At 48.0% G+C, this 13,159-nt stretch overlaps 1 protein-coding gene across 1 annotated transcript in view; it reads left to right on the top strand.

Moving 5' to 3' along the window:
• LOC138296879 (regulator of G-protein signaling 22-like) overlaps nt 1-13,159 on the top strand; it is a 396,955-nt gene that overhangs the window by 235,810 nt on the left and 147,986 nt on the right. Inside the window, exons 9-10 of the mRNA XM_069236373.1 lie at nt 10,239-10,284; nt 11,438-11,577. Coding sequence (XP_069092474.1) covers nt 10,239-10,284; nt 11,438-11,577 — 186 coding nt within the window. The remainder of the gene's footprint in view (nt 1-10,238; nt 10,285-11,437; nt 11,578-13,159) is intronic.

Below are 13,159 nucleotides of genomic sequence, written 5' to 3'. Positions count from 1 at the left end.
TGCAGAACACCAAGCTTCTTCCAACAGGTGGTAGCTTCCTTGCACCCTAAGCTGGCATTTCCTGGGCTCCTGCCCACTCTCGACACTGTCACGACTCTTGGACTTGGTCCCCTTGTCTTACAGGTACTCAGGTCCGGAAATCCACTGTTGTTGCATTGCTGGTGTTTGTTCTTCCTGCAGAATCCCCCTATCACGACTTCTGTGCTCTCTGGGGGTAGTAGGTGCACTTTACACCTACCTTTCAGGGTCTTGGGGTGGGCTATTTTTCTAACCCTCACTGTTTTCTTACAGTCCCAGCGACCCTCTACAAGCTCACATAGGTTTGGGGTCCATTTGTGGTTCGCATTCCACTTTTGGAGTATATGGTTTGTGTTGCCCCTATACCTATGTGCTCCTATTGCAATCTACTGTAACTTTACATTGCTTGCATTACTTCCTTTTGCTATTATCTGCATAATTTTGGCTTGTGTACATATATCTTGTGTATATTTCTTATCCTCATACTGAGGGTACTCACTGAGATACTTTTGGCATATTGTCATAAAAATAAAGTACCTTTATTTTTAGTATATCTGTGTATTGTGTTTTCTTATGATATTGTGCATATGAACCAATGGTATAGTAGGAGCTTTACATGTCTCCTAGTCCAGCCTAAGCTGCTTTGCCATAGCTACCTTCTATCAGCCTAAGCTGCTAGAAACACCTCTTCTACACTAATAAGGGATAACTGGACCTGGCACAAGGTGTAAGTACCTCTGGTACCCACTACAAGCCAAGCCAGCCTCCTACACCCAGGAGTTAGTTGCCACATATGCTCTGAAAGTCTCAGCCCCTAGGGTCGCTTTTCTTTATGGGCGCTGTTAACGCCCAAATTATGGCCTGTCAAACACTACCAACAACTAATGCAAGTCTTCCCAAAGCTCTGAGAAAATGCAACTCATTATTGACTTTTTTTAAAGGTCTGAAGACCTGGTTTTTAATCTAATGCACTTGGACACCCTACCTTTTAATCCCCCTGCACCGGGAAACCCTTCTGGGTAGCTGTGCGCATGACAAGATTCATAAATAAATAAACAAATAAATAAAAATGCATGGAACTAAATGCTTCTTCAATTATCAACATGTTGGTGGATGCCCATACACTTCTAGAGCTTAATACATCATGAACAGAAGTGCTACTTAGCCCAAAACATCTCCTTGGTCCTTACCACAGCCTGGACAAACAGTATGCAGTCCTCTCCTTCTCCCGCTAAATCCATCTGCATCAACCCTTAGAGCTGAATCAGAAGTAAGAGAGTCGTCAGGAGCATATTATGGACAACTCAAGAAAATTGCTTCTTTACAGTGATGTGGACCATCAAGCCACTTGCTTCGATACGATACAACCAAGGTTGAACTATGTCAGTAGAATCTACCTGGCTGCGCAGAGAAGACCTCTCTACCACCTCTGGCTGGTCCACAATGATCAATGTCTGCTTCTTGCGAGCATATTCCACTCCACTGGCAGAGTTGGCAGAGTTTTGACACTCCGTGTTGTTCTGGTAACGCATGGTGAGTTGGCGAGCGGGATTTGGTGTCCCCTAGTGTTATTTGAGCTGTCTAGGAGGGCACCCAGCAAGATTTCTCCAATGTGGGCGGTCATGACCCTTCATGGTCAGGAAGTTGTCGCTCAAGTGGATACAGCACTCGAGTGGCAGCAAAATCAATTTGAGAAGCTGCGGCTTCTGGCGCGCCGCATGGTGCCGTTCGTGCTGATTTTGCTGCGCAAAACAAGCTCTCAGTGCAAGAAGAGCAAGATGCCTATTTCTGTCCATTCATGGAATTCTGCTGAATCTCTCAAAGTTTTTTGTAATACCACAGAATTCAACGGAGTTAAACTCTGCGAGTTCCACCCAGGCCTAGTGCTGAGATCCTTGCACTGGCTCCCAACCACTTGAGAACACCCCATAAACTGCCCACAATTGTTCATAAAACTATGCACCTTTTCAACCCTCATTTCCTCACACCCAAGTTCCACTTCCATCAACCCAGTGAAGCTTTACGCTTGGTGAGTCATTTCCAGAGCTATTGAGGTCCCCACACCAGACCTGTCACCTTTGGCGACAGAGACATCTCTCCTGAGGCAAATAAACTGTGGAGTCCTCTCCCCTATTCGGCCCGCCTTGAACCTTCTCTCACTAATTCAGGAGAGCCCTTAAATCCTGGATATTTTAATCCACTTCTCTCTTTCTCTTGTTTGCAGTATGCTACCTTTTTAGCTCCAAAAAGCTCCCGGTTTGTTGCTTTTTACGAATACATAATATAACATCGATTGGAGTTGTGTTGCTATTTAATTTGTTTTGAATGTTAATGCTATGTACAAACCAAATGAGTTTACTGGTAATTTATTGATCAATATGTTCATGGTAATGTTCTTGTTTGAGGACCAGTAAGACAAGGTGAGTGTTTGCTTGTGAAGAAGGGACTGAGTAGATCCAGGAGAGGGTTAAATTATCCATGAAGGGTGTTTAAGGGCTTGGAAATGTGAATGTTGTCAGTGCATCTGGTGTTATTGCAGGCAGTGAGACTGTGGTGGAGATCTGAGGTGGTTAGTTGCTTCAAGGGGGTATTTCAGTGCTGTATGGTTTGGATGGAGGATACTTGCATAGTGTTATCTTTGTGTTTCCTTATTTTGTTGATGTTGATTTCGTATTGATTGGTGTGTGGATACTTGCAGTGTGTTACCTTTGTTTTTCCTTATTTTGTTGCTGTTGACTGTGTTGTTTGGTGCATGGCTACTTGTAAAGTGTTATCTTTGTGTTTCCTTATTTTCTTGCTGTTGATTTTGTGTTGTTTGGAGGTGTCTGTGATGGTTCTTGTGTAGGGAGTGAAAAGGTGCATGTTCTACACAAGCAGGGTTGTTCCCTCAGTGGATTTTAACCCCTTCGCTGCCGGGCCTTTTCCCCCTCCTGTGCCTTGGCTATTTGGGGCAGTTCGCGCTTAGGCCCTCATAACATTTTGTCCACATAAGCTAGGCAAGCCAAATTTGCGTCCTTTTTTTCCAACATCCTAGGGATTCTAGAGGTACCCAGACTTTGTGGGTTCCCCTGAAGGAGGCCAAGAAATTAGCCAAAATACAGTGAAAAATTCGATTTTTTCAAAAAAATTGGAAAAAGTGGCTGCAGAAGAAGGCTTGTGGTTTTTTCCCTGAAAATGGCATCAACAAAGGGTTTGCGGTGCTAAAATCACCAGCTTCCCAGATTTCAGGAACAGGCAGACTTGAATCAGAAAACTCAATTTTTAAACACAAATTTGGCATTTTACTGGGACATACCCCGTTTTTACGATTTTTTGTCCTTTCAGCCTCCTTCCAGTCAGCGCCAGAAATGGGTGTGAAACAAATGCTGGATCCCAGACACCTAAACATTTCTGAAAAGTAGACGAAATTCTCAATTCAGCAAGGGGTAATATGTGTAGATCCTACAAGGGTTTCCTACAGAAAATAACAACTGAAAAAGAAAAATATTGAAATTGAGGTAAAAAAACAGCAATTTTTCTCTACATTTTACTCTGTAACTTTTTCCTGCAATGCCAGATTTTTTAAAGCAATATACTGTTACGTCTGCTGGACTCTTCTGGTTGCGGGGATATATAGGGCTTGTAGGTTCATCAAGAACCCTAGGTACCCAGAGCCAATAAATGAGCTGCACCCTGCAGTGCGTTTTCATTCTATACCGGGTATACAACAATTAATTTGCTGAAATATAAAGAGTGAAAAATAGCTATCAAGAAAACTTTTGTATTTCAAAATGGGCACAAGATAAGGTGTTGAGGAGCAGTGGTTATTTGCACATCTCTGAATTCCGGGGTGACCATACTAGCATGTGAATTAAGGGGCATTTCTCAAATAGACGTCTTTTTTACACACTCTCTTATATTTGGAAGGAAAAAATGTAGAGAAAGACAAGGGGCAATAACACTTGTTTTGCTATTCTATGTTCCCCCACGTCTCCTGATAAAAATGGTACCTCACTTGTGTGGGTAGGCCTAGCGCCCGCGACAGGAAATGCCCCAAAACACAACGTGGACACATCAAATTTTTTGACAGAAAACAGAGGTGTTTTTTGCAAAGTGCCTACCTGTAGATTTTGGCCTCTAGCTCAGCCGGCACCTAGGGAAACCTACCAAACCTGTGCATTTTTTAAAACTAGAGACCTAGGGGAATCCAAGATGGGGTGACTTGAGGGTCTCTGACCAGGTTCTGTTACCCAGAATCCTTTGCAAACCTCAAAATGTGGCTAAAAAAAAACGTTTTCCTCATATTTCGGTGACAGAAAGTTTTGGAATCTGAGAGGAGCCACAAATTTCCTTCCACCCAGCGTTCCCCCAAGTCTCCCGATAAAAATGATACCTCACTTGTGTGGGTAGGCCTAGCGCCTGTGACAGGAAATGCCCCAAAACACAACGTGGACACGTCAAATTTTTTGACAGAAAACAGAGGTGTTTTTTGCAAAGTGCCTACCTGTAGATTTTGGCCTCTAGCTCAGCCGGCACCTAGGGAAACCTACCAAACCTGTGCATTTTTTAAAACTAGAGACCTAGGGGAATCGAAGATGGGGTGACTTGTAGGACTCTGACCAGGTTCTGTTACCCAGAATCCTTTGCAAACCTCAAAATGTGGCTTAAAAAAACAAGTTTTCCTCACATTTCGGTGACAGAAAGTTCTGGAATCTAAGAGGAGCCACAAATTTCCTTCCACTCAGCGTTCCCCAAGGGGGGCAGAAATGGTCTAAATACAATTTGCCCCCCAGGGGAGCGACCCTTGCCTAATGGGTCGCTCCCCATCTCTAAAAAAACAAACAAACAAAAAAAAAAACACAAACATTTTTTTTTGCCCTGGCGCATAGAGGTTTCTGCCCCCCCGGGGGCAGATCGGCCTAATAACAATAGGCCGATCTGCCCCGGGGGGGCAGAAATGGCCTAAAATAAATTTGCCCCCCCAACCCTACCCCCGGGAGCGACCCTTGCCTACGGGGTCGCTCCCCTTGCGTGACATTGGCGCAAAAAAAAAATCCCCGGTGCCTAGTGGTTTCTGCCGCCTTGGGGGCAGATTGGCGTAGCAAAATTGGCCGATCTGCCCCCAAAGGGGGCAGAAATGGCCTAAATACAATTTTCCCCTCCAGGGGAGCGACCCTTGTCCAAGGGGTCGGTCCCCAACTGTAAAACAAAAAACAAAAAAATCCCCGGTGCCTAGTGGTTTCTGCCCCCCTTGGGGGCAGATCGGCCTAATCAAAATAGGCTGATCTGCCCCCCAGGGGGGCAGAAATGACCTAAAATAAATTTTCCCCTCAGGGGAGCGACCCTTGCCTAAGGGGTCGCTCCCCTTGCGTGAAATTCACGTTTAAAAAAAAAACTCCCTGGTGTCTAGTGGTTTCTCTCCCCCTTGGGGACAGATTGGCCTCATAAAAATAGGCCAATCTGCCCCCAAGGGGGGCAGAAATGGCCTAAATATAATTTGCCCCCTAGGGGAGCGACCCTTCCATCCCTGCCTTGGGGGGGTGGGTGGGGAGCACATGGGTGCGGGAACCGGTGCCTTGGACGAGATCACCTCGTCCAAGGCACCCTAGGGGTTAATCATCTGTGTTTTGGGGTTTGCAAAGTTTTGTACCTGTTTACAGGTAGTCTTTTAGCCTCAAGTGGTTGTTAAGTGCACTAGGATGGGGGAGGGGTTAAAATTTGCGGAGTGTAGATTAATGCACATCAGCATTGTTGAACCTGACCCTGTTGGCAGGTTAATCCCCTGACTTTTTGCCTCCTTCCTCCTATTTTTTCTGATCTCTCGCTGTTGGCTCTAGGACTCTGAGCACTTTATCACTGCTGATCGGTGCTAAAGTGCAGGGGCTCGCCCTTCTAAAGTTGGTATGATTGGCTTATACCTAATTGGCATATTTAATTTACCTGTAAGTCCCTTGTACAGTGGTATCTCTATACCCAGGGCCTGTAAATTAAATGCTACTAGTGGGCCTGCAGCGCTGCTTGCGCCACCCACAGAAGTAGCCTTTCAAGCCTGTCTCAGGCCTGCTAGCGCAGGGCCTGTGTGCGCAGATTACTGCCACAGGGACCTGGCATCTAAATTTACTTGCCAGGCCCAGAACTCCCCTCTTACTACATGTAAGTCACCCCTAACGTAGGCCCTAACTAGCCCTATGGGCAGGGTGCTATGTGTGCCTAGTAGCGTGGCCTGTCCTGGTAGTGACAAACAGCCTATTTGGTTTCTCACTGCTGTGAGTGCTGCCTTCTCATAGGATTGCATTGGAAATGCCCGGCCTTATGTCGAGGGGGTATTTGTCTGATTTATGAGGAGTAGCGTAAGCCTGTTTGGTATGGTTGTAATGGTAGTGAGAAATGCTGCTAACTGGTGTAAATTGATTTTTTATTACTATTACAGAAATGCCACTTCTAGAAAGTGCGCATTTCTCTGCACTTATGACTCTGGTGTTTTGCAGCTTGACTCCAATCCACGTCTGGGCAGAGAGACAGTTGGGCTTTGCGCATACTTTCCAGGCAGTCTATACACAGGGAAGGTGGAGGTGTCACAGAGGTGCACCTGCATACTGAATGGTCTTCTTGGACTGAGAGAGGGGGAGGCGGGGCACACGTGCATCTGTAAAGGCTGTACCTTGGCCTTACACAAATGGGTCGTTTACCCCCAACTGATGTTTGAAGCCTGTGCTGGAGGAGTGAAGGGGCACTCCCAGAACCTGTTGTAACTGGTTGGAACCTCCTCTACCCTTCTTTGTTAACCCACTGCCAAAACTGAGTATAAGTACAGGGGAGTTTTCCCCACAATTTGGAGAAATTTTGGAACTGGACACAGAATGCTGCTGGAGGGGCTCACCAGACACCGCCTTGGACTGCTGCTGCTGTGACCTGCTGGGTCATTTGAAGGAACTGGCACTGTCTGCATTCACCTTGTGCTGGGCCGTTGCTGGGCTCTGCCGCCCTGTGCTCCATTGTACTTTGTCCCACAGGGGCAGGGTGCTATGGTCCCTGACCCCTGCAACTGCATAAAGCACGAGGAGTGCTTTATTTAAACGTATATCGCCTTGGGGGCGCTTTGCTGTGCTTATATTGAGCGCCTAGAGAGCGCTCTGCAGTAATTATCTGAAAGGCCTTGAGAGCACTTTCCTTGCAGGACGATCCATGCTGGAAAGCGCTTAGCCGATTTTACAAATCACCGCCGCAGCCCGGGTGTTATCGATTTTAAGCGCACCAAAGACGCGCTGCCCTTGGGTCCTCCAGGGCAGCACTAAAGTGATGAAAGGAGTGAGCATGCTTCTAACGTGCCCCTGGGGCGAAGCTTGCTCCGTGGAGCACACCCGGGGCACAAGCAGGCACCCACTCTGGTGCCTGCTCTCTGCTGCGGCCCGGGAGGGCTCAGTGCTGGTCTGGAGGAGACGGGCGGGGGAGGAAGCCTCATCGGAGGCTCCCCACCCCACCAGGCCGCTCCGTTATCCTGGAGACGGGCAGGGGGGAAGGAAGCCTCATCGGAGGCTCCCCACCCCACCAGGTCCCTCAGTAATCCTGGAGACGGGCAGGGGGGAAGGAAGCCTCATCGGAGGCTCCCCCTGCCCCACCGGAGCCATAATTGTAATTCTGGAGACTGCGGGCGAGGCAGAAGCCTCGCCGGAGGCCTCCCGCACCGCCAGGTCTCCCGTTGTTTGGCCAAATATTGTTGTCCTGGCTTTGCCCGCCCCCCCCCCTGGAGGGCCAGTTGCGGCCCAGGGGGGCTGCCAGAGATCGCAGGCCCCAGGAGGGGCCAATATAAAAATGGAGGGGGTGCGTGCTGCCCCCTCCCCATAAAATCACCAAACGGTCCCCATTGGAGCAGTGGAGCGCTGGGGGCCCCCCAGCTAATTCGTGGCACTAGAGGTGCCTTTACATCATCGAAAACAGGTACTTTTTAGGGACCCTACATATTTCAAATGTTCCTGGTATGGACATTGTGGATTATTATGCTAATCTGGTTTTCCTTTTGATGATGTGCCATATATCTGCTAATGTTCCTTTTACGGGCATTCTATGCTGATGTGTTCTTATGACTTATAACTGGAATGGCATGGTGAGCATAAAAACTGATGGATTAAACCCAGATCTGTGACTGGGGGTGAATGTTTGATTTGGTCTACATTCCGTCCATCAACTGTTCTTTTTGCATTTGTCGCCCCAAGTGGGAAGGGTATGCCCAGACGTGGGTCCCGTGCTCACTATGTCACCAGATTCAGGCTAACCTGGCTGAAGAGGGGTGATACCCCGAAACCGGTCCTAGGATGCTTGTTTCTGGTCCAGGGAGGACTTGGCCTGGCAGTTCGGGCTGGACTGTTCCCATGGAGAACAGGGTCAAGAATGATTTGCATATAGCTGGGTCCAAACTGGAACAGCATGGTGAGCAAAAAAACTGATGGATTAAACCCAGATCTGTGACTGGGGGTGAATGTTTGATTTGTCCTACATTCCGTCCATCAACTGTTTTTTTTGCATGTGTTCTTATGACTTGCCATATGTTATATAATGTTCCTGGTATGGGCATTTATGATATTTCTATGACAAGTGCATTTCCTTAGTGATGTGATTCCTGACTACTGCTTATGTTGCAGAATAATAAGTAACCTGTGTGTTATGTGTGACGACTACTGGTTTCTGCAAAGTAACTATTGTGAAACGTTCTGACAACTGCTTGAGTAGCAGGGTATTACTGAGATGTTGTGTTCGGTCTAATAATTATGTTGTGTACAATACAGTTTATTTCTGGATAACTTGGTGTTGTGTTTACTTTGTGGTGAGGATAGTGTGTCACGTGTGTTGTGTGTGTTGTGCAAACGCTTTACACATTGCCTCTGGGATAGGCCTGACTGCTCATGCCAAGCTACCAAGGGGGTGAGCAGGGGTTATCTTGGATGTGTAATTCCCTTGCCCTGACTAGAGTGGGTGGGTTCTGCCTGGCTGAGGTGCATAATCTAGCCAACCAGAAACCCCATTTCTAACAAGCATTGTCTGAAGATTGGTACATGTCAGATTATATGCTTTACCAGTAGTGCTGACTGGATATCACCTGCTACTGGCATTAGGATCCTGTGAGAAATCCAAACACTAGAGACTGCAGGTCCGAGGAGTTTGTCTAAAATATGTAGAAGACTTCTTAGTCGTAGGATTGGTGAATAGAGTGATTGCATCATTGACGTTTCCTCAAATCAGATTTATGGGTGTTTTTCTCAATAATCTGTCCTGAAGAAGATCCACCATATGTAATGTTGATTAGGATTGAAACGTTGATTGCCTGGAATAATTTAATAATATATTTAGTGTAAAAAATAATTATAACCTCTTATGATCAATGTAAAACCAACATAATTATCACATGAAGTGCTTAACTTGTGCAGGTGGTGGGCAGTCACACTCATTTTTGGGTACCTGGACTTAGGGCCTGATTTATATTTATATTTGAGTTACTCGATCCCAACGGTGATGGATATCCTGACCACCAAAATATAAATAAGGAAGGTGCCCCTCCCTGCACAAAAACAATCCTGCATGCAACGCAGACACCCTAGCACCATGGTGGAAGGGTGCCCGCATTGGCGCTTGGCTGCCCAAAGGGTATCAGTGCAGGGGGAAAGGACAGGAACGCACCGTGTTTCATACATACGGTGCACTCCTGCCGTTTCACTTTGGGCAACGCAGCAAGAAGACTTGCAGTACTGACCTGCTCCACTTTGTTGTAAATATGCCCCTAAGTGTCTATCAGAAAACACTGTCCAAGAGAAAAGAGTCTGAAAAGTGGGAAAGGAGGAGGGGACAGGAAGTGTGTGTAGGGGCTGGAAGTAAGAGGCAGGAGGCGGAATCTAGCTTTAAAGGGGATTTTTTCACCTCATTCTAAATTAGATACAAGTGACTGGCCCTTGAGAGTCACCATATGGCCTTGTGATACCCAGGCTCTCCGAGGGATACCAGGCCCCTCACGTTATTGATTCATTCACTAGTGTGAGGAGGCATACCACAGACCACTCTAGGCACTTTATGCATCTTCCAGCTGCCAGGAGTCCCCCTTATCCAGGAACCAAAGTGCAGTACTGTACAAACCCAGCACTAACAGGTCAGCACCCCAATACCACTCTCTTAAAAGCATGGGGTTATTGTTGTTGGCACTTTTGGGGGTCCTGAGATTAACACCAGTTCTGTTTGTCGTGTTCTCTTTGAAGGTGCATCCTGGACAAACACAAGCGCCACCTCACAGCCGAGACTCAGGTGAGTGACACTCAGTGCATCCTGAGCCTACACACAGCTCTGCCAATGCACCCCAACCCTGAGCTGCACCATCCTCTGCAATTACAGTACTGACAGCAGCACCCAGCTCTGCCAATGCACTCCAAACCTGAGCTGCACCACCACAGACAATTACAGTACTGACAGCAGCACACAGCTCTGCCAATGCACTCCAACCCTGAGCTGCACCACCACAGACAATTACAGTACTGACAGCAGCACACAGCTCTGCCAATGCACTCCAAACCTGAGCTGCACCACCACATACAATTACAGTACTGACAGCAGCACACAGCTCTGCCAATGCACCTCAACCCTGAGCTGCACCATCCTCTGCAATTACAGTACTGACAGCAGCACCCAGGTCTGCCAATGCACTCCAAACCTGAGCTGCACCACCACAGACAATTACAGTACTGACAGCAGCACACAGCTCTGCCAATGCACTCCAACCCTGAGCTGCACCACCACAGACAATGACAGTACTGACAGCAGCACACAGCTCTGCCAATGCACTCCAAACCTGAGCTGCACCACCACAGACAATTACAGTACTGACAGCAGCACACAGCTCTGCCAATGCACCTCAACCCTGAGTTGCACCAACCTCTGTAATTACAGTACTGACAGCAGCACGCAGCTCTGACAATGCATCTCAACCCTGAGTGGCAGCACCACAGACAATTACAGTGCTGACAGCAGCACACAGCTCTGCAAATGCACCTCAACCCTGACGTGTACCATCTACAACAATGACAGTACTGACAGCAATGCACAGCTCTGCCAATGCCCCTCACTTCTGTTCCTGAGCCTATCCCCTGACACTGCAGTTTCCCTGCCATTCCAGCACTGGGGCCCACTGTCAGCTCTGCTGAAGCACGTCAGTCCTGCCCACCTGTGGGCAGGTAGCTTGCCCATGGTGGAGCATGGCATGGACCTTGGCAAAGCCCGAGGTATCAGGAGGGGTAGGGGTCACATCGCCCTCAGGGGCAATGAGGGTCCAGTGATTGGCAGCATCCAAAGAGGGACCCCGGCGATGGTTGAGGATGCCTGGCGCCACCACTCTCTTGGACACAACTTGTGATCTGTGACATCCCTGTCCTTGCTGTCTCCATTCTCCTGTTCCCAACTCTAGGTGCAGATCCGGAATGTGCAGGCAGACCTGGGACTGACTTTCCGGGCCTTCAGCCGACCCCAGTACGGCGCACTGAGGCGCCTGCGTTCCTACTGGGTCCCCAGGTTCCTGATCCACCGGCACCGGGGCGGCCATCCTAGGTAGGTTGTTCTGGTCCGGTCACTCCCTCACTCTGGGCCTGATTTAGATGTTGATGGGTGGGTTACTCCGCCACAACAGTGACAGATATCTCATCCGCCAAATCTCAATCCCATTATATCCTATGAAATTTAGATTTTGGCAGATGGGATATCCGTCATTGGGATTTAGACTTTGGTGGACAGTATATCCGTCACCGTTGTGACAGAGTAACCCGTCTGCCAACATCTAAATCAGGCCCTGTGTCTGCAGCTGCCTGGTCTGTGCTGGCCTACACTAGGGCACAGAGTGGGAGCAGTGAGCCTTAGCAAAATAATGAATGTCTGTGGCACCACTCAGGGGCGCAGCTTCGGGGGGGTGTTTGTGGTGTTACACCCCCCTAATAAATGTATTTTCTGATACATAGTTGGGTACAGATGCTTTGACTCTGGTTTGGTGAGATGTCTGTTGGATATCACCAGGAATTTTTGCATAGAGACAGACAAAAATGCACACACGTTGTCTCCCTCTCTGTTTTGAAAGTCCTCACAAATATTGGTTATTTTACAAAATATTGTGTTTTCCCTCTTAGTACTCCCATCAATCTGAGGGGCATATTTATGAAAAGTGGCACTGCACCTAGTGCAGTGCTACTTCTCTTGCACCCCTTAGCGCCCCCCTAACACCACCATGTGTGTGCCGTATTTAATATACGGCGCACTATGGCGGTAGTTAGGGAATTAGCATCAGAGTTTTTGACGCTAGTTCGGTGCTTGGCAGGATTAGTGTAAAAAATCTTTACGCTAATCCTGCAAAGCGCTGAACGAACGTCAAAAATTCTGCCGGTAGTTCCCTAACTACCACCATGGTGCACCGTATATTAAATATGGCACACACATGGTGGCGTTAGGGGGCTGTTAAGGGGCGCAAGAAAAGAGCCACTGCACTAGGTGCAACACCACTTTTCATAAATCTGCCCCTTAGAGTTTTGAAGATTGTGCAGTGTCAGTCTCCTGGGCAAAGAGGGCATGAAAGAGCTGAAACTGGATCATAAATTCAAAACTGTTCCGAAAGGGGGCCCCCAAATACATTTGGCCGGGCCCCCCAAAATCCTTAAGATGACCCTGTTAGGCTTGGTACAACATTACCACCCCTGAATGCAGCGCCTAGGGGCGGGACTGCAGCATGCAGGGCTGCCTCCAGGGGTGCATTTTAAGTAGGAGGAAGTCCAGGTGTATCTCATGTAAGTTACCTGTCCCTCTCTTTAAGGACCCCAGGGAAACACAAGAGTAATAAATGACCCTCCACAAACACTTGGTCATGTTGGAAAGTCTGGGTTGGTTAATCCGTCGGAAAGGTCTGGAGGGTGCCCCTGTGGTGGGTCCTGGAGACACTCAGATATCTCCTGGTGACACACTAGCCCAGGTAGTCAGCAGAGACCTCCATCAGCCTTGGATGAACCATGCATGGTGGTCGCCGTATTATGTACAAAGTGACGCTAGGTAGTCCCACATCTAAAATAAAGCGCCAAAACTTTCAGATCCACACCCTTCCCCCTCACTTCATCTTCGTGTACTTAGAGATGAACGTGCTGCCACCTTACCC

Source organism: Pleurodeles waltl, chromosome 5, assembly GCF_031143425.1.
Source record: "Pleurodeles waltl isolate 20211129_DDA chromosome 5, aPleWal1.hap1.20221129, whole genome shotgun sequence".
NCBI lineage: Eukaryota > Metazoa > Chordata > Amphibia > Caudata > Salamandridae > Pleurodeles > Pleurodeles waltl.
This window is presented reverse-complemented; position numbering and strand designations above follow the sequence as displayed.